We start from the raw sequence: 22,971 nt of genomic DNA, 5'->3' as shown, positions 1-22,971 counted from the left end.
CCCAATTTATAAACGGTTAGCAATCTATTAAATGAAAAACTTACCTGAACCAAAAATATAATAAGGAAATAAAAGTTTGCCACTCTTCTGAATTGTTCAAATAAATTTTTTGGAACAAAATTCCACACAGTATACTAGAAAAAAAAGGAAGGAGGAGAAGATCAACAAGTTAATATTTAAATAAAAACACTTACTACATAGATATAATAGCAAAAGTAAAGTCAGATTTATTAAATCATTGGACAGACTTCATATAACTCTTGACATTATGAAAAGGCATTTATCTGGTTTCTAGAATCTCAGGACTTCTCTTCTACTCCCCCTTTCTCATTTATTTTACTATTTATTGGTAATTATGCTTTTTCACTTCAATATTTATATTCTTTGTGTCTAGAATTACCATTTTAAAAATAGTTTTATATTTCTCTGTTGAGATTGTTTAGCAGGTTGGCAATTTTTTAAACTTCTATTATTAAAATGTCTATAATAGCTTCTGCTAGAGATAGTCTTTTATAAATAAAACAGCATTCCTGGTAAAAAAAAATCTCACATTTTACTGTAAAAATGGACATCAGTCAAATTAAAAGCATGAGAATGTGGAATTATAAGTAATTAAGTTACCAGAAAAGGTAAATATAAGAAGTTTTCAAACAAAATTTCATGAAAAAAATGGAATAGCAAGATAATGGAAATCTCCCACAAACTTTCAAAGTCTTCTTGCATGTGAATAAATACAGAATATTATATATTTTTAATTTTCTCTTAATAGCGTTAAAAGAAATATGACTACTTAAGCAAATATTGTAGGATTGTATTGATGGAAATAGACTGAAGATGGGTGATAATAATGAACCTACATGTGGGAAACTAAATGGAAATATACCTGGAATTTTCTCTATTAGACATATTTAATATTAATTCTAAGGAGACTGATCGAAGTTCAGAATGCAAATTGTAATCCCTAGAGCAACCATTAAAATATAACGCAACAACACAGAGTTAAAAGCTAATACAGAAGTTAAAAAGAGAGGCTAAAAAGATTTGAGAGACACGAACAGCAGGGAGGAAAAACGAAATACTGACAAAAGAGACAAAGACCAGAACAGAAGTCTTGATTTTATCAATAATCACAACTGCCCTAAAAATTCAAACAATGGCAGAAATGCTAGTCGATAAATATCAGATCAAGAACCAACAATCCATGGTCTACAAAAAACAAAAGCACGACGAGGCTGAAACGAAGAGGTTGGAAAAGACTGCACCCTGCAAGGAGTGACGACAGGAAAGAAGGCACGGCTGTTCTCATTTAAAATGGAAAAATTATAAACTAAGGGGGGTTACGAGAGACACATAATCTAAAATAGTAAAAAATCATCAGGAATTTTAATATACATATATGAATACATGTCTAATGACTGTGCTCAAATTTCAAGAAGGAAATCATTGACAGAACTAACAGGAGAAACAAATCTCAATTAGGACTGGCGACTTTAACAACCCCCAGAAACATGGAACAAAAGAAGACGATCAGGAAGATGTTGGAAGCTTTGAATGATCCCATAAAACACTTCAGCATCATTGACATTTATTGAAAACTACACTACAAACTGCAGATTATACATCATTTTAAATGTATGTGGAATTTTCATGAAATAAGACAATATGCCTTCAAACAAAGAGTCCATGCTCTGACCCAAATAGAATTGCTAGAAATCAACAGGTCAGTAGTTTGAAACCACGGGGCAGTCTTCGGAAGAAAGATGAAGCTTTCAACTTTTGTAAGGATGCAGTCTCAGGAACTCACAGGGGCAGTACTACTGTCCTATCGGCTCATTGTGAGTCAGGGTCCACTCAATGACAATGAGTTTGTTTTTTGTTTTGTTTTTAATAGCACAATAGCCTATGGGTTTTATGAGAAAGCAGAGTTTTAGAGGAAATCTCTTTTGTGTCTGCTTTGAGCACTATGCTTTTCCCTCATCCACAACAATAACTCTAAAGATCAGCTATAGCCCTGGGGGCAGTGAGTGTATGTTAATGAGACAAGAACAACTCGGAGAAGGAGAGTGGGCATGGCTCACAACTGAAAAATACCATCCATGTCACAAACAGAAGTAGTTGAACTGATATATATTTTGCTGTATATCTATCTTAACACTTAAAATATTTTTAAGTGAATAATAACAAAACACTTACTGGCGGGCCTTCGAAACACTTTGGGTCTCCTGGAATTGGTGTCAGGTCAGAGCCAGTGTCCAGTAATCCCCGAGAAGTCTCATTATTTCCTTTCCCCCAATGAGCAGTCACTCTTGTGAAAGGCCACAAGGGTCCCTTTGGGGAGGCTAGAACGACTAACAGTATAAACCTTTGGTGATGTAGCAGGGTCCTCCTTCAAAGGGACCTGGCCATTCCCACATTCAAGTGGTGTGGGTCTGTAAACTGGCTCAGGTCTGGGAATTGATTGAGTGGTCGTGACTATCTGTTCTGCTGTTCACCTGATCTAGCATTCTTCCACCTGTATAGATCACATAAATATTTAGTAAGTCTACCATGTATTTCACTCCTAGGGACACTGTGGCTAAGTAGCCAATGCCATAAGTCCACACAAGACAGATTGCTTTGATTACTACAGAAACCTTGCTGTGTATTACGATAACCACATCCACTCTGTCTCTGTTGATTCAGTGCTGACAAACAACAGGGAACCAACAGGCAAACAACAGGGAACCAATGAAACCAAAAGCTGCTCTGTTGAAGAGATGTATACTACTGACACACTGCTAGCCCGAAGAAACAAGAAGAAGGCAGAGAACAAGAAACAATCAATTTAAGGAATGAAAGTGGGGGATCACTAAATCTCCTAGATTCGAGAAGCATAAGGAACTTAAATTTCCCCCACTATCATGATCCCAATTCTACCTTACAAATATGGCTAGACCAGAGGATCTACACTGGTACAGATAGGAACTGGAAATACAGGGAATCCAGAGCAGATTATCCCTTCAGGACCAATGGTGTGAGTGACGATACTGGGAGGGTGGGTTGGAAAGGGGCAACCAAATATAAGGATCTACATGTGACCTCCTCCCTAGGGGACGGACAACAGAAAAGTGGGTGAAGGGAGACACTGGACAGGGCAAGATATGGCAAAATAATAATATATAAATTATCAAGGATTCAATGAGGGAGGTGGGAGCAGGGAGAGGGTAGAAAAAAATGAAGATCTGATGCCAGGGGCTTAGGTGGAGAGCAAATGTTCTGAGAATGATGAAGGCAATGAAGGTACAAATGTGCTTTACACAACTGATGTCTGTATGTATGGATCGTGATAGAAGTTGTATGAGTCCCTAATAAAATGATTGGGGAAAAAAAGGGAAAGAAACACATTTAAATTCAAAATTTTCTACCAAATACATTCAACAACTTAGATGAAAAGGAAAAATTACCTGACAGGCACAAAATACCAGAGATCATGCAAGAAAGAAAATAACTTTAAATGCTGTTACATAAGAAAAAACACAAATTTTGTTTAAAAACTTTTCCATAAGGAACTGTTAAGTGGCAGGATAGGGGGTTGCTCCTCTCCATGCCTAAAGGCCCCTTATAGGAGGTTGGAAGCCAATGCAGCATGCACAAATTCAAGCCCTAGCCAGGGGGGCGGTACACCTGGGTTGGCTCAAACTAGGCCAGGTGAGCGTAATTCAGCAATGGGGTCAACCAGTACCGTGGACCACGCCCGCCAAGGGAGGGCCCTAAAGGCCGGAGCCTGGAGACCACTGCCCTCTTTTCCAGCCACTCCTGCGCCTCCTGCTTGGCTGTGCTGCGGTCTCTCTCTGGCCTCAGACCACCGCTGTGGGTGCGCAGTGCCCCGAGGGTGCATGTGCTCAGTGACTGTACAGCCTCAAGCTTTTTCTGTCCTTTATAAAAACCCACTTGGATCACAAACCAGGCTTCTGCGCGAATTCTTTCTCGTGTGAAGCCAAGAACCAAGGTATTTCCCACCGGAGAAATCTAACAGAACCTCTGGCCTTAGCTAGCTTTACTAGAAAATTCCACCAAAAATCTAAGAAATAGTGCCAAACTCCTCCTGAAAATCAAAGTAGGAACATTTCTAAAATCATTTTATAAGGCTTAGCACTGCTTTGATATAAAAATAAGGGTACTATAAGAAAATAAAACCAGAGAACATTCTTTCTCATCAACAAAAATCCCTCACAAAGTCATTAGCAAAACAAATCCAACACTATAAATGTGATAATACAACATGACCAAGGGAGACTTATTTCACGAATAAAAAGTTAGTTTAACACTGTAAGCACCACCAACAAAAATCAATGGATATAATTAACCATCAACAGCTTAAAAAGTAAGAACATCAATTCAACAAATACACAGAAAAAAGCATTTTACAATATTGCAAAATCATTCTTGAGAAAAAATTCAACAAATTAGAAAAAGGGAACTCTTTTAACTTGATTAAAAAAATAACATGTACAGAAAACCCATGGTTAACATACACTGTGAAAAATGCTTTCTCCCTAAGACTGGATACAAGGCAAGGATGTTCCTTTATAACACTCATGGTCAACATTTTATTTAAGATTTGAGCCAATACAGCAAGTCAAGAAAAAGAAGTAACAGGTTTAGAGCTTGAAGAAGAAGTAAGACTGTTTCTGTGGACAGATAACACAACTGTGCATACAAAAGTTCTAAAGAATCCAAAAGAGCTCTAAGAAGTAAAAAGGGAGCTTAGCTGGAACCCAGAGTTCAAGGCCAGTATAAGAAAAGCAATTATATTTCTATTAAAAATGGCCCATAAAACATAAAGTGAAATTTTAATAAGACCATTTATAATAGCATCAAAAATAAGAAATAGACTTAGTGATACATTTGGCACAGTTTGAAAAACCTGTACATCGACAACCATAAAATATTGTTGAGAGAAAATAAAGTGATCTTAAATAAATGGAAAGATACATCATGTAATGAATTACATGAAGACTATTGTTAAAATGTCAATTCTTTCCAAAATGATATGATAACATATGAACTACATGCAGGCTTTTTATGTAAAAAGTTGATAGCAGATTCTAAGAAATGAAGAAGCCTAGCTATGACAATACAATTTTGAAGAAGTTGGAGGCGTTAGACTGATTTCATGACTTACTATTAAAGCTTCTGTAATCAAGCAAGTTGGCACAAGAACACACATAAAGCAATGGATTTGAAGAATACAAAGTCCAAAACCAGTTCCACAAATGTCTCCAATTTATGTCCAACACCTATGCCAATGTACACAAGTGGGAAAAGGAGAGTTTTCTTAATATGTGGTGCTCGATAATTTGGACAACCAAGTACAAAAACATGAACCGAAACTCTAATCACACATCACAAATAAAAAATACCTCATGTGAAGGGGCTTCCTACCACCCAGAAAGAAGAGCCTGGACCATGTGTCCTTTGAACCTGGGGTCCCTGAACTGGGAAAGCCCCTAGATCCAGGGGATGACTGCTGCCGAGATAGAGTTCATTCATCATCAGGAAAATGAAAACCAGACCCCCATGAGGCTCAACTACTACAGGCAGTGTGGTTGGAAACCGATGCACTGGCCCGGGCGTTGTCAAGGGTGGCGAGGAAGCAGAGCTCGTGCACTGGAGATGGGAATGCAAAATGGCACAGCTGTTTGGGAAAGTCGTCTGGCTTTTTCTTAATAAAACACTCGATAAATCAACTCGGTAGTCCCACTCCTTGGTTTTTTATATAAGAAAATATAAGATGTATGCCCACACCAACAACTGTGACTGTTTACAGAAGCTTTATTGTTACCACCCAAATACTAGAAGCAACACTAGTTGCCTACCAATTGGAAATGGGTAAAGAAATTGAGGTAAAACTGTACAATAACCATCCATGAAAAGGCACGCACTACTGACTTGTTGCGTGCAACAACAGAGAGGAATCTTGAAAGCATCACGTTAAGTCACGGGAGGGTGGCACACGAGAATGACACTGGTAGGTCAGTCTATGTAATTTTGGAAATAGCAGCACAGGGTCGGCAGTTACCAGTGTCGGAGGGAAGGAAGGAGGGCTGGCTCCCCAGGCGCTGAGAGAACACTCTGGAGTAGCAGATCGGTTCTGTCTCTTGACTGTGGTGTGGGCACATGTTACAAACTTGTCAAAGAACATTAAAATCATACACTTAATGTTGGTGAATTTCATTATGCGTAAATTATCTCCCATGTTAAAAAAAACCCAAACCTTTATAATTGCTAGAGTGATTTTTGCTTCCTGCATAATTTGTAAGAAACTGTGTCGCCAGTCTGGAACCCTCCCATCACCTGGCTTCTGATTATTTCCTCTTCTCACCTTTTACGTTAGAACCAGTGCCCCCGAGAGACGCTACTAATGGGGATGGGGCAGGTGTAACAGTGTGAGGGCAGGGGTAAAAAAGATAGAGGGCAAAGAAGTTTCCAGCCTAAAACAACATCCCAGAGCAGTGGTTCTCAACCTCCTAAGGCCGTAACCCTGTCATACAGTTCCTCATGTGGTGCAGACCCCCAACCATAACATTATTGTCGTTGCTATTTCATCACTGTTATTTTGCTACTGTGATGAATCAGGTGGCCCCTGTGAAAGGGTCATTTGACCCCCACAGGGGTTGCGGACCACAGGTTGAGAACCGCTATTTTAGAGAAAGACAAGGTCAGGATTAGAGAAACATTTTAGTTGTTCTGGAAGAGGGAGAAGGAGCCAAAAGATGCTCAAGAGGCATAAAAACAACGAGCTATGATCAAAGAACCCTTTCTACACCCTTTTACTCCGGTATTCTCTGTAACTACACTGCCCAGTAAGGTAGCTGCTGGCCACCTGTGGCTATTGACATTTAAGTTTAAATAATTAAATCAGATAAAATAAAATGTTAAAAACTCAGGCCCCCAGCCACACGAGCCACACTTGAAGGGCTCTGGAACACGATGTGACTAATGGTGATCATACTAGACGGTGCAGAAAACATCTCCACCATGAGAAGTTTGTTGGGGCGGGGCTCCTCGACAATCTTTCATTTTAAAACATACTAGGATATCTGAAAGGGAAACAAAAGCCATGCAGAAATGAAACAAGGAAGAATAAAGAAGAGGCAGGCAATACCATGAAACACTCACAGAAGAGTGATAAGATTTCATATGAGCTTTGCAGCCAGAAAGAACGGCGTTCCAACTTCAGTCTAAGCCGCTTACTCGCATTTCAGTCAGAGAAACAGATATTATGAGTCTATAAATACTGTGTAAGATTGATCTAACAATGTTTTATAGGGCTGTTAAAAGCAGCCAGTGCTTAAGCCAGTGGCCATTTTAAGTGAAAATAAGAACATTTTATGGCATTTGGGTACCTGATCTCAACATCTGACAATTAGTTTGAAAAATTCACACCTTTAAGACAAATCCATCAACCTCTACTTCTTACAATTTTAAGGATACAGGAGCACATTAGAACACAAATAGGAAATTACCATTCAAAATAAAATGACATACATTTTTAATTTTCATGGCAAAAATGTTCATCCTTACCTTAGAGGAAATGATCCTGTTATCTATGAATTTCTGCGGCGTATAAAGGCCATTTTGAGGAAATCTGTTGGCTATGTAAATAGTCCTTGTGTCACTCTGATGAGGTGGGTCAAACCCCTAAGACACAGAAAAAGGAAAACAAGACACCAATCAGCAAGGTTAGTAGTTATGATTCTTTAATACTTGGTTTTATTTAATCGGTCAAGATTGTACACACACACACACACACACACACACACACACACACACGGATTTGCTCTGGGCAGAGCGTTCATAGTATGCCGTTTTCCTGCTGGGCGAGCATCCAGCAACTTGCTCTGAGTCGGTGCACCCATTGGCATCACCTGGGAAGGTTCTCTCTGGTCACAGTGAGCAGTGTTGCTTCATCCCTTTTTTGTGACGGCCAACTTAAGAGAACAGTGTGCAGCTATCAGCGCTGTGGGGAAAGCTCCAGTGCTCGTTTTAAAAATGGTGAAATGGTAATTGATGAAAAATCTTGTTCTGGACGTTCATCAACTTCTCATAATGGGCGAAATTGTTGACTTGGCGTTCATTCCACCAGGTCAGACTGTTAATCAAGCTTTCTATTTAGAGGCTCTGAAAAGATTGTGTAACAGTCTCTGACCCAAAAAAAGGCCCGATTTGTGGTAGACTGGTTTTGCCACCATGACAATACACCTGCTCATGCAGTCATCTCAGTGTGCCAGTTTTCGGCAAAAAACAGCATGCCCTTCTTGCCCTACGCACCTGACTCACCTGCCCTCGCTCCGTGCGACTTCTTTTTGTTTCCGAAAATGAAGAGGACATGAAAGGACAGCGATTTGATGACACAGAAGAGGTGAAGAAAATAAATGAGGGAGGTGCTGCCAGCCACCCAAAAGATGAGTTTGAAAAATGTTTCCAAGAATGGACTCTCCGATTTTGACAACTGTACTAAGTGTAATGGAGAAAAAGTACGTTGAAGGTGATAAGACTGTTGTGTAAAAAAAACTTAAATACATAGCTTTGGGGGGAAAAATTCCAATTTTTTTTTGGGGGGGGGTGGAGTTCCCCCCCCCTTGATTATATACTCAATTCACCTAAGAGTCAAGCTTTGTCTTTCTCCCCTCCCTTTACATATCATCTAATTAGGCTCATAAAAATGAAGAACGGACCACATACTGTCAGATATGCCACTGGAAGAAATAAGAACCATACAAGAGGCCCAGCGTTACGTCTGAGGACAAGGGTTCTCTCCCTGCTACATCCCTTCCCTTTCTTCCCGGTGGCTTCCTTGTCTTTCTCCTCAGATATACATTTCTCCTCGGCAATGTGGATGTCGTCTTGTGCAGCTATGGCTAAAGTGGGTATCTACCCTCACTGCCCACATCTACATCAGCTTAGTTTCCAAGAGCTTTTTACCCAAAGGACTTAACATGCCATGGGCAAGGTCTTGCCGGGCTTCATTCCTCACCGTCATGTGTTTGTACCAGTTAGGGTTCAGGTGACCCCCTGGGCTGTAAGATGATATGCTATTACCATACGCCCCCACTCAGGTCCCAGATTCACAAGAGCGGCTCTCAAAGCACATGTCAGTCATCACTCCTGGTGGAAAAGCTTTCACGGATGGCAGATACAGTGACATTTCACTCTCTTCCACGGTGTCACACACCCTTTTGTCAATCTCAGGAACTACCTGACAAGCTGAAAGGGAATTCCCAAATTTAAGACCTTTCTTTGGTTCTAATAGACAAATGACTCAAAAAAATATTTGTTATATTATTGTTTTAACGTAAGTTACTAAAAGGTCAACTAAACTTGATATTCTCCAATTACTAAGCATAACTGACCTTTTAAGAAATTACTTAGTATTCATAAACTGAGAGGAGCCCCTTTGGTATGGGGGTCAAAGCGCTCAGCAGCTAAATGAAAGGTTTAACCCCACGATCTGTCCTGGGGAGAAAGGTGGGGTTATCCGCTCCCATGAAGATTCAGTCTTATCAAAGACCCAGAACAAACAATCGTATCATTGTGAATGAGGGGGAGTGCAGAGTAGAGACCCAAAGCCCATCTGTAGGCAATTGGACATCCCCTCACAGAAGGGTCGTGGGGAGATGAGTCCATCAGAGTGCAGTATAGTGCCGATGAAATATACAACTTTCCTCTAGTTCTTTAATGATTCCTCCCCACCATTATCATGACCCTAATTCTACCTTACAAATCTGGCTAGACCAGAGCATGTACATGGGTACAGATAGGAACTAGAAACACAGGGAACCCAGGACAGATAAAACCCCTCAGGACCAGTATTTAGAACAGTCATACCAAGAAGGTAAGGTAAAGGTGGGGGGAGAAAGGGGGAACCAATCACAATGATCTACATATAACCTCCTCTCCGGGGGATGGACAACAGAAAATGGGTGAAGGGAGACATCGGTCAGTGTAAGACATGATGAAATAATATTAATTTATAAATTATCAAGGGTTAATGAGGGAGGGGGAAAATATCAAGGGTTCAAGTAGAAAGAAAATGTTTTGGAATGATGACGGCAACAAAAGTACAAATGTGCCTGACACAATGGATGGATGGATGGATTCTGATGAGTTGTATGAACCCCCAATAAAATGATTTAAAAAATGTAGATTCCCAGCCCTCGAACCACTATGAGGCAATTCTATAGGGTCACTATGAACTGGAAGCAAGTCTGTGGCATTGGTTTCTTTATCCTGTTATGATGATCCAATCTGAGCTATTCCTAAGATAGGACTCTAATTCAGCAAATAGTCTGGTTGCTCCGCATCCCTGCAAAGTTTCCATTAAGCATAGACATACACAGGTAGTAAACACGCTCACTGACTTCGAGTTGATGTCCACTCATCGTGACCCTACACGCAGGTTAGAACTGCTCCTGTGAGTTACTGAGGCTATAACTGTTTACGGGAGTAAAAAGCCCGGTGTTTTCCTGGTGATTTTGAACCGCTGACCTTTTGGCTTGTAGTCCAAGTCATAACCACTATGCCATCAGACTTCTTACAGAGAGTTAAAAAAATGCCTATTACCTGAAAAGCTTGTTTAGTACATCAGAAGATTAAAAATGGTGTCGTAAGCAATGTATGGTTTTCCATTGAAATATTCTTAGCTTAAGATTTTCATTTTGAGGTTGTGGAAAACAGCTAGTATGAAACTCAGCGAATTAGATGTGCTTTTACTTTTTACCAGAAGCATGATCTTTATTCATTTTATTTGTTCATCTAATTTAAAGTTCTATGATTTTCAACCCTGCTTTGCTAACATCTGCAATAGTGAGTGGTGACCCCACCTTGTAGATGTGAATTTGTCATTATGCCTGGTTTCAAAACCCTCTTTGAAAAAACATGGTGGCATGCATATTTCTTTTCCTCCTTTCACAATTTGCTCAGTGATAACTCGGGGGAGGAAAGAGGTAGGTCTCCACAGAGAGTTGGAAATGAGTGCTTTATCTGGGAGGGCACCATCATTTTACAGACATACACTATTTAGTGTTCAACAAATCATTATTGAGCTTCAGCACTACGAAGGATCACGAGGTTTGTTATACACTCCAGAAAGCGAAAGCATGCTTCAGCTCAGTGACTAAATGAGCCCACAAGCAAACAGTCTCGTTACGACTTTTATCTATGGGCATATTTCTCAAAGCAAGTTCTTAGAAAGTTCACCTAAGTGGCTCCTAAGAAATGACAAGAATGAGTCACAAGCATCCAAAGCTTTACACTGCCCGTGACATGGCTAGTGCACATGCCCTCTGTAATATGTTAGCACACTCCCCACACAGCAGTCCCTGCCCCTTAATGGGCTTGCTGCCAATACTCTCTTTACCAGCACTGCGTCATGAGCGCAACTCAGGAAACGAATGCAGATGGAACCTCTCTGGAACTGATGGATCTAATAATATGTTGTTACTTCAACATTATGTTGCACATTATCTATGTAAGCTCTTTTTGATAAATTAAACAAAAACCAAAATACACCTGAGATATCTAAAGGAAAGGTCTTCAAGGACAGACTGAAGACCACTACACTTTACAACTTCATTTTATTCACGTCTGTGAAATTCTCACCAAGACTGGCTTTTATTACTACTATATGTATCTTCAGAAACAAAAACAAACCGAAGAATTCCAAATAGAGCAACAATGATAGCAACCTGTATTATGCCTAAAATCATTATGTACATAATCTGTTTTCTGGAAGCAAATGTTCATCGTTCTCCACAGAGCTCTACTGGGTAAAGTTTTTGTAATTATTTCAAGGAGCTAGAGTAAAGTGGTCCAAAAATACAGTTCATTTTCAACTAATTTTAAATTAGACTGGACTGTTAAAATTCAGTAATACTGAAAATATCGCAATTCAAATTAAGGTTAAGATGATAACTACAAAAGAACAACAGAAAATATTTCCTTATCTCTGAAGATGATATAACACTCACGTATTTTGTTTTTTTGTAAGTTACAATTAAGTCATATGATCTTTTTGACACCCACAATAAATTTTATATTTGAGACACTGAATGTAAGTGCAGCTTAATGTCCCTTGTGGAAATTAACTCTCTAGTGTCTGTCACAGCGCCCTGGTGGTGCAGTGGGTCCACACCAGGCTGCAAAGCTCAGGTTCAGCAGTTCAAAAGCGCCAGTTGTGCAGAGGGAGAAAGACAAGGCTTTCTGCTGCAGTCAGGAGTGCCAGCCTCGACAACCACAGGGGCAATTCCACATCTTCGAGGGTTGCTAACGGCAGTGGGTTGAGGTCAGTTTCTTAGCATTATCTTTTCTATGACAAAACGAAGAAGCCATGCTCCAATGGAAACACCACCATGAAACTGGTCACTTCACACGAAAACTCAGAGTCAATTCAACTCCACTCACTGTCACTGAGTTATGCCAAGTCCTTGCAACCCTCTCTAAGGCTGTAAGTCTTTCCAGGAGCAGACAGCCTCTTCTTTGTCCCACCAGCTGAGGAGAAGGGTTCGTAAATTGTCTTCAGATCTCTGAAACAGTGTACATATTTGCATAGACGTGCGTTTCTGTGATGTGAATACGCACAGGGCTCATCAGATTTCTAAGAGCCCAAAAAGGTTTAAAAATCGCATCCCTCAAATTCCCTATCCCTATTCTACACTTACAACTGACCCAAGAGAATCTTTTCATTTTAACTGCCTCTACATCCTTTAATCGGACTGAAGCAAACACCTATCATCAGAAATTATGTCCAAACATAAGTTTGCCTCTTTCTAGCAAGTCTTATCAGCAGTTCAGTAGTTTCCGACTCAGAGCCCCAAATGGTATCCAAGGCTATACATCTTTATGGAAGCACACTGCCCTATCTTTTTCTTGTGTAGTGATGGAGGTAGGGCGGGAGTTGGGAACGTGAGTTTGAACCACTGACTCGGTTAGCAGGCAAGAGCTTAACTACTGTACCAATTCCTATGGGAGGGAGGGAGAAATATAAAACTCCCTAATCACTAGGTCAAGCTGACAAGCCAGGGTTCACACACCTTTGGCACATATTACACTGTTGTCATTCCCAACTATGCATTATTCACACTCAACTCCTGATGCTTGCCTGTTCTTTTTTCCTCTGATTTCATCTTGTCCTGGCAAAGGGACCGAGACAAAATTACTGCTTCTTTAGCCATCCTGGTTCTACTTTCATGCCTGGTAAAAGTGAAAGAATGTAGGTATCAGAGGCACACAGATTTAAACTATTTACAAACTTTTATACTCAGTCATACAGAATTCAAAACCCATTTAAACGTATGTACCAGTGGCTGATTTCACACTGCTGACCTTGAGTCTAGCATCCCAATGTGTAACCACTATGCCACCAGGGCTGATATGCATGGGCATCAAAATGGTCCTGGCGAATGTCAACAATCACACACTGTAGGCTTACGTTTTTATTCCATAATCTGTCAGTTTCATTGTAGAGTTTAAGGAAGTTTGCCATCATCAGACCAGTTTGGGCTTTTAAGAACTCGGTTTTGGGAGGACCCCTGGTGGTGTAGTGGTTAATCATTGGGCTGTAATCTGCATGGTCAGCAGTTTGAAACCACCAAACACTCCTGTAAACAGTTACAGTCTCAAAAAACCTATAGGGGGGTCACTACGAGTCAGCACCGACCCAATGACAGTGAGTTTTGTGTGTTTGTTTCATGAAGGGGTGGGTTGGGAGTGACTCTCACTCAAACTCTATGGTATAGAATCTAAAATGATTTAAAAGAACGTGGCACAAGATGCAACTAAAATTAAAACCAAAGTTGAAAACTGAATCCATATAGATAACAGCATCACCAAAATATGTATGTCAGAGTAAGGACACGGCTCCAAATGCAGAGGAGGTAAAAACAGAAACGAAACCAAAATGTACACTCACTACCATCGCCACCAAGTCAATACCGACTCATAGTGAACCCGGAGGACAGGGGAGAGCTGTTCCCTCAGGTTTCTGAGACTGTGCATCTCAAATGGGAGTGGAAAGCTGCTCTTTCTCCTGCGGAGGGACTGGTGGTTTTAAACTGCTGCCCTTGTGGTGAGCAGCCCGACACATCACCTGGCCCTCCATCACCAGGAGTCCTGGCACTGTAGTGGGTGATGTGTTGGGCTTTCTTTGGCCATCAAGATGCACTGTCTGAGAAACACACAGAGGCAGTTCTACTCTGTCCTATAAAGTCACAATGAGTCAGAATCGACCCAATGGCAATGAGGATATAGAGGAAAGAGGTAAATTTGTTAGAGATTTCCTGAGCCAATGGACCATAGTCAAAAATTTTTTATTAATTTCTAAAGATACTTGCTATAGTTTATTGTGCCAGTTTGGCTGATAAACACAAGTAGGATTAACTAAAGGGCAGAGGGATAAATGGCTCGGTGAGCCTCAACTTGGTTGTTCTGTGCCTCAGTTTAAAGGGGTACACTACCTGTGGGATGCCTAGCCTGTGGACTGTATCGCTGTAAGTTGAGGTCCCTTTAAGCCCACACGATTGGAATGTTCATCTCTGGAGCTGGGGACTGACAGTTGATGACAGATGGGGACCTGCCTTGCTGTTTGCTGCCTGGGTATATATAGCCCAGCTCTCTCTATAGAAGGGGACTGGCAACTGGCAGCTCTCAAGCCTTAAAGGACTGCTAGTGTCTCACTGCTTTATAATTTAACTGTTAATTTCTTGTATTAGCTATCTGTATATAATTTAATGGTTTATTTCTTGAATTATATATCAATCTTTATAAATATATTTATATATAATTACTAGCAATCTGGTTTGTCTCTCTAGAGAACCCTGTCCAATACAATACTTATGCATCAGTCTTTAAAGAGTTATTATCTAGACTTTTCTGTGTTTAGTCAGGAGAGAAAACAGATTAAACTAGATATATGGGCCACTATTTAAAGTTGAAACGTCTATTCCTGGTTATGTTCAAATAAAGGTCATCTATCAGGCATTCTAAGGAGTCCTGGAGGCACAATGAGTAAACACTTGGCTGCTAACCAAAAGGCTGGCTGTTAGACCCACCAAGGGCGTTGTGGGAAAATTACAGCCTAGGAAACATTATGGGCCAGTTCTACAAGGCACTGCGAGTCAGGGTCAACTGGACAATACACATTACCAACAAAAGGAATGCTAGAAAGAAAATACATATTCAAAGAGAAGATGAATGATAAGACTTTGCTGGTTGTCATGAAAGCAAGCCTATGTTTTATATGTAAGCCATAAAAATGAGAAGCACCACAAATGAAATGTTATTCATCTCAGCAATTTATTTGGGTGTACTTGTCCCAAATAAGAATATTAATATAGAATTAAAAAGTAATGGTATTCTTAATATGGAGTAAAGCCTAGAAAAGAATAACAGCTAATATTTATAAATACCATGTGCTAAACACTATACTAATTCTTTATGTGTTATTAGTAAATTACATATCCATTGGGTTATATTTCTTGTTTCATTTCCTTAAGTAAAGATGTATTAAGTGTTTCCCTACACACTTGGGAAGATGCCCTGGTGGGGCTGTGGGCTAGCCATTGGTTGATTCAAACCCACCACCAGCTGCTTCTCCGAAGGAAGATAGGGCGATCTACTCATACAGATTTCTCGCTTTAGAAATCCGATACATAGGGTCATTATGAGTCGGAAACGACTTGATGGCAGTGTGATTGATTTTTCATTATGTTCTGGGCACTGACATATATTTTTTACTAAGTAGTCAGTGAGAGTTAACCAAGAAAAGCTTTTTCTTTCAATCTTGTTGGAAATAAGTTTCTATGGTGTCATTTGTTCAATATACTGATCAAGAAGGTTCAAGATGCAGCAAAATGCTGAGGTGTACACATGCAAATGTAAATTAAACGAGAGCAATTCAGAAGTCGACAGGGCAGGGAATGGCACCTTCTGTGCTCAGTATGAAACAGGGAAGCCTCAAGATGTGAACTAGGGGAAAAACTGAAATTTACTGAGGTTCCTTTAATGCCAAAGCGTCCGAGGGCCCAAGAGTTAAGCAACTGGCTACTACCTGCAAAGGACGGCAGTGTGAACCCAGAGGGAGGAAGCTGTGGCAGTCAGCTTCCATGGATTACAGCCTTGGAAGCCTGAGGGGGCAGTTCAACTGACTTACAGAGTTTGCTGAGAGCGGTCATTGGCTCAATGGCAATGGGTTTTTGTGCCAGCCCAGAGGGCAGAGTAGACCTGCTCTCTGGGGTTCCAAGCATTCACATGATTTTTTTTCTCTCTGAAAAAGTCATAATATCTTTTATCATGTAGCCAGAATTCAAAGTCGGGTCTTTTTTGTCAAAGTTTCTAATCTTCCCTCCCGCCACCCTCCCACACCCGGCCCTGTCTTTTTAACAGTTTTACTGGCATATAATTCGTATGTCATGAAATTCTATAGTTCAAATCACATCATGAAGAGTTGCAAAATCATCACCACAATCAATTTTAGAACATTTTCTTCATTCTTGTACACATCATTATTAGTTCCCCATTTCACCCCAATCTCCCTTGCCATACCCCCAGGGAATCATTAATCCAGTTACCGTCTACACATTTACCTATCTTGATTTCATATTTAGAAAAACAAAACTAACAACAATAACAAAGTAAAACATATAAAAAGCTTCTATTCTTAATTATTTCATCAAAACTTCTAAAGTGCTGAAAAACTTGTGATGAAGGTTGCATGATTATGTACATTTACAATATCAAACTTATACTCTTAAGATGGGTGAGTGTTATGGTATGTAACTATATTTATAAAGTTATAAAAATATGTACACAGAAAAACTTAATTCGTGCTCATGTTATTATTGACATTTATACTAACTTTTGGATGCTTTATTCCTTTTTAGCATACAAAATGTTAAATTTTATGATAAGCATGAAAGAGTATTTACTTGGAAATAAGGAACTTAATAGTAAATCAAATAATTGTGGGTTTCATAGAAAGAATACATTTAAAATATTTTTCTTGAAAAGATTGTACTGATTTGCTGGTATTAGTTGATAAAAATATGATTACAAGATAAAAGGATCTTTCCAAGTTAAAGGAGATAAAAAACAGTGGTGTGATTTTCTACGAATTTGCTGATTTTTAAAGTATAGACATTAGCTAAATTAGGTGAGCAGGAATGGGGAAAAATTAAGTTCAGTAGAAAAAAACTAGGAAAAAATATGAGTGAAGAAAAACAAACAAACCCAACTTCTCAAACTAGTTTCCCATCAGGAAATATAATATGCATTTTATCCATTCTACCTTTATACTTTGAACTAATTTTGTATTCTTCAGAATACCATTATTTATTTAAAATAGTTTAATGTTAAAATGAAATAATTTAAATGTTATTGAAAAATCTAGAAAAGTTCAGATGTCAAGATGAAGTACCACTTACATAAAGTGGCTTCGATATCCTCTCAAATCCTGCCATTTTCTCTTTAGGTTATCCAGAGCCCAGCTTGATAGGGTGCACCAAACTTCTCCAGTATACATGTCCTGAAATTTACTTTTAAATACAACATAAAAATTGAAACAGAGACCCTAATTGAAGTTTATGTAAAGTTTTGTCATACTGACATGGTGAGTGAGTGGGTGCTTGCTTTACCAAGGGAAAAAAACCAAGGTCCAGAGCACTTGCTGGCGAGTCAGTTCTGCCTCGTGGTGACCCCTGTGTACAGAGGAGAATGACACTCCACATGGTTTTCAAGGCTGTGCCCTTTCAGAAGCAGACCACCAGACCTTTCTTCCTCCCTGCAACTAACTGGTTAGTGTGATTACAGTAAAGAGAAGCCGCAGCAAGCAAAATGTATTACTTATGTATTAAGGATCCAATGATGTTTACTAATATATGCAAAGGCAGTATATTAAAAACACAACCAGCCACAGCCTTCTCCACAAACTACCACAGAATGGTCATGAAGATCTGAGAAAATGAGGCCTGGCATTCTTTGTGAACAGAAAAGGACACGTGGTGAGCAAAATTCAACTTGAAGAAAATCTGTGCCCGTGAAAACTATCACTTCTGAAGATCATGGAAAGTCCACCAAAGCACATACATTAATAGTGAAAGTGCTACTGCTTGGGGAGAACCTATTTTTCCCAGATGGAGTCATGCCTATCTGGGAGCCTGAAATATGCAAGTGATATAAAACCAGAGCATTCTAAAATCCAGGAATCAGTCATCAAAAATGATAATACTTTTAACTATAAACTTTCAAGTCACAGGCTGGTGCTTTAGTACATGGGTTCCTTACTCCAAGCATACACCATCAGCAAAGCCCATTCATTTCCCATGTTTCCTTCTCAATGGACTGTCACTTACTACCCAGCCAAACCCTTCACTCCACTCCGAGGACAGATCCCATTGTACCAAGTGGCATTTGCTTGTCTGTGTAATCACCTCCCTTTCCAGACTTTAAGATTCTTAAAGATAGCAAGTGCCACCTACCTGGCACAGAGGAATCATTTAGATTTTTGTTGAATAGATAAAATTCTTAGTTTTCACCACTGAGTGTGATTTCCAAATGTCTTCTTCCAAATTAAATTTAAATTCATTGATAATTAAATGGAAAACCAAAAACTTTAACACTGATTCTGGAGGGTGAAGTCCAGCATTACTAGTGTCTCACAAGGAGAGTCGTAGGCAACCTTATTCTGGTATTTCTAACTTTGTTTTATTCTGTCAAACCTTTTTGCTGTACGATTGCTGAGGTTTGGTTTCCAGATGTCTCAAAGATACTGACTTCATCCACTTTGGACCTTACCATATATTTTTTTGGATTAGGTACCCTATTGGGCCATAACTGATCTATGATACTGAATATTCCTTGCTTGCTAGAGTGGTGGTTTCCAGTTATGGAAACACAGAGGGATTTATTATAAAAATAAATGTCTGTGGTTATTTTAGTTAAGATCAAATTTAAAGATCACAAGTCTTGGTAAAGGGACTTTTCGGATCTCTACAACCAAGAACCCTCAATTTGATTTTTTCTGGTCTGCCTCTCTAGTTGAATGTTAGCTGGGAAAGAATGAGTCAAATTACAGAATGTTAGAACTATAGTATTTAGACAAGAAATAGATGATGAGTTTGTTAATTGTGTCAACCTGGCTGATGAACACATGTGGGGTTAATTGAGGGACAAGGGAATAAAAGGCTTGGTGAGCCTCGCCTTTCTAGTTCTCAGGTCTCTTTGCTTTGTGAAGGTTGCACCAGGGTGCAGCTGCCTTAGCAGTTCCCTGCTTCAGCTTGTGAGGCTGACTTCCTGTAAGACATCCCCAAGGAGAAGCCACGTGGACCTACCCCATGCATCCCTGGGTGCTGGAACAGGTGTGTGGAGACCCCGGCCAGCACTGCGATGTTTACACATTCACTGACTCGGATTTCCTCTTGCAGTCAGCATCATTGTGTGTGTTTTGTGAGATGGAGGAGGACTTTGTGGATTGGTGTTAGACATATGGATTAATGTTGGACTTGTGGGCTTGGGCAGCACTGGGTTGGGATGTTTTCTTGATACACACTTAACCTTTATATAAAACTCTCTCTTATACATGAGTTTCTGTGGATTTGTTTCTCTAAAGCACCCAGACTAACATAGATGGGTTAAAAAAATTCTACTCGGGTCTTCCAAACAACTTCTGAGCCTCTTCCTTTTCTCCTCACAAGTATAAATAATAATGGCAAAGAAGATGGCTTATCCAGGTGTCCTTCATGTCGTAGCAGTATCTGATGGCAACTCTGAGGCAAGTGTTTACAGACATGTAGTGAAAATAAGCCAACCGACCTCGTCTTTTCTACAGTACCTTCCAATTGTACTACTAAAGTTATCAACTACAAAGACACTACAGATGGCTGAACAAGAAACAGCTACTAAATAAATAACAATAAATCCCAAATTGTGTACTTCCTGGCAATCCCACAAACCACAATCCAGATGTCCTGTCATTCATCTTGCCATACTTTCAATGTTTCTCCAAATCCACAATACTCTTGTGCTAATGTAAAATAAAAGTAGGCATTCTGAGCCTATTGCCGTTAGGTACCAATCATTTGCACTCAGCAAACCAACCAAAATACTGCTGTTACTGAAACAGTATTTCTGAAAGCCCACACGCTTTGCCGCATGTGTTCCTTTCTTCCCACCTATCATTTTTCTGACTGATTCCCGAAGTGTGTCCCCCTAGAACACACAGCAGTTCCCTCTCACAGCTAAGATATTAGATGCCACCATGCCAAGAATGCTTTTTGGGAACAAGCCAAAGGAAGAAAGGCCGATCTCTAGAGAGCATTTCAGAAACAAGGTCAGCATTGATTTTCACACTGATCAGGAGGAAGTGTGATTGACCCTCAGCAGGTAGGGACAGGCGGGCAGAGAAGCCAGAGGCATGCATAAGACCATGTTGGCAGGGCTACCAACAAAGCTGTTCTGTGAACCACGTGACTTTCTGTGTCCTGCCTGGCACTCAATGTTGGGGAAAAACCTCTTTGGAACAATCATCTCAACCCTCCATTTAAATAAGGTTATAAAATCTTTTGGAGGGGCCTGGGAATTTCCCAAGAGTAAAACTATTTAACTTCACGGAAGATTAGACTTTATTGTCTACCATGTTGGAACATCACCTCACGAATGACAAAGCCACCTGTGTGTCAGTCATCCTCAATACCAGACACCTGCATTTTAGCGGTCTGCGTTAGCGCCATGGCATTCACAATGCCCAGCTGTTGTCATCAGGTGTGACTCCCAGGGACCTATGTGATGGGCGCAGGGGTTTTCTGGGCCACACCATTTCTGCAAGCAGCTCACCAAGTCTTCCTTCTGTGGAACCGCGACGTGCGCTCCATGCACCAAACTTTGGGTTAGCAGGCGAGATCTTACTTAACCTTTCGCCACCAGGGCACCTTGAATGATCACAGCATCGGATTAGGTGCCCTGGTGACTCAGTAACAGCTTCGTCTTCTAATGGAAAGGTTGGTGGTTTGTATGCATCAAGATGCAGCAATCTGCTCTCAAAAAGACAACAGCTGTAAAACCCCATTGTCACACGTGGCGCATTCTGCACCAACACTGACTCGGTGGTACTAAACAAGTGTACTCATGCTTGAGCACTATGCAGTCAAATGAGAGAAATATATTTATTTTCCCTACACATGAAAGTTAGGGTACTTTATATTTCTTTGTGCACCTAAGGTGGACAGGGGCAAGCAGATAATAGATTACAATTCCATATCAATGTAAGAACCACTAATGATAATATAAATGTCTAATTTGGTCTCTGCCACTTGGAGTTTATAAAACCTTAGTGGATTTAGGCCTTAATTACCTTAAGTACTATAAATTTCCCTACTTGCCCTCACCTATTTAAGGGGCCCTGGTACTGTAAGAGGTTACATGTTAGATGGCGAATTACAAGGTCATGAGTTCTAGCCCACCAGCAGCTTCAAGGGCAAAAGATGAGGCTGTCTGGTCCCATAAAAACATAACCCTCGGAGCAGGTCTATTCTCCTCCATAGGTCACATTGAGTTGGAGTCAACGCAATGGCGGTGGGTTTGGTTTTGATCCACATATTTAGGATCAAACCAGAGTTATTTTTCTGATGTGAATGTGGGACACGACACCCAGTATGGATATCTAATAACTCACTGAATATACCATACCTGTTTGCTTGATTTTGTTTGTTTAACTGCCTCTGAGTTGATTGTGGCACAGCTCATGGGAACCCTATGTGTGCAGGGTAGACCTTTCTTCAAAACCACCTCTGGGTGGGTTTGAACTGCCAAGCTTTCAGCTAATTGTGAATCACTTAACTCAAACCTTAGAGCTTAGAAAGGAGGGCTGGGCTTGAGACTGGAACCTAGTAAAGCATATATGTGAGGCTGCAGTTAGGACAGCAGGAGGAAAATATGGATAAGCAACAGAATTCCTAGTGTCATCATTTAGATCAGTGGTTCTCCACCTTCCTCAGGCCGCGACCCTTTCATACAGTTCCTCATGTTGTGGTGAAGCCAACCATAAAATTGTTTTTGTTGCTACTTCATAACTGTAATTTAGCTACTGTTATGAATTGCAATACTATGAATCTGATATGCAGGATGTAGTTTCATGGTTACAAATTGAACATAAAGCATAGTGATTCATCACAAAAACAATATGTAATGATATATTGAGAAATATTTATCTCTAATTACAAATAAATGAAATTTTGTCTTGAAGCATGGTGTAGCATGGGTAAAACTCTTCATGCCGGGTACTCATATGTGCATGTATCTGCATGTGGGCGGACCCGCCTGGAGACGGATAGAGTTGCTGTGTCTCGGTTCCTAAGACCCTTGGAAACGTGTTTTCCGGTGGTCTTAGGTGACCCTTGTGAAAGGGTCGTTCAACTGCCAAAGGGGTCTCCACCCACAGGTTGAGGACCGCTGCTTTAGATGCACATAGGAGGTTAAGGACACATCAGAGTGAAGGAGAAAAATCATCCTGGGGAAGGAATAAAAGACAGAAACCCGGGAGGGAGAGCTTCTGCAAGGGGCCCTTTCACACACTACTGGATTTCACACTGAATGCAGACACAGCTGGTGATGCTGCCAACCTAGTGTGAAGGTGAGTTAGAGAGAATGAAGTCAGCGTACAATGGCATGGCTCCAAGGGGAACAAAAAATAGGGGTGAGGGGCTAAGAAGCCATAGTGGAAGCAAAGGAAATGTGTGCAGAGTGACAAAGCAAGGGAGTCCTCTGGTGAGAGAATCATAAGCATGTTTTTGGGTTGAAGTGAAAGATCTGGGGGGCGGAGAGATCAAGTTATGGGACAGAAAAAACTACTGAAAAATCAAGGAAGAGAGAAAGAAGGATCGAGAGCATCTGAAAAATTGTATTTGGATTTTAGATTTGAATATAAACAAAGGAGTTTGAGTA

General features: G+C 40.3%; 1 protein-coding gene across 4 annotated transcripts in view; it reads right to left on the bottom strand.

Annotated features, from left to right (window-relative positions):
• ATP11B (ATPase phospholipid transporting 11B (putative)) overlaps nucleotides 1-22,971 on the bottom strand; it is a 124,740-nt gene that overhangs the window by 83,015 nt on the left and 18,754 nt on the right. For all 4 annotated transcript variants that reach the window (XM_075556092.1, XM_075556093.1, XM_075556094.1 and 1 more), the window contains exons 2-3: nucleotides 7,567-7,683; nucleotides 45-134 (exon numbers count right to left, since the gene is read on the bottom strand). In XM_075556092.1, coding sequence (XP_075412207.1) covers nucleotides 45-134; nucleotides 7,567-7,683 — 207 coding nt within the window. The remainder of the gene's footprint in view (nucleotides 1-44; nucleotides 135-7,566; nucleotides 7,684-22,971) is intronic.

Source organism: Tenrec ecaudatus, chromosome 8 (assembly GCF_050624435.1).
Source record: "Tenrec ecaudatus isolate mTenEca1 chromosome 8, mTenEca1.hap1, whole genome shotgun sequence".
In the NCBI taxonomy this organism is placed as follows: domain Eukaryota; kingdom Metazoa; phylum Chordata; class Mammalia; order Afrosoricida; family Tenrecidae; genus Tenrec; species Tenrec ecaudatus.
The sequence above is the reverse complement of the archived record's forward strand: the minus strand, read 5'-3'. Positions and strand labels throughout refer to the sequence as shown.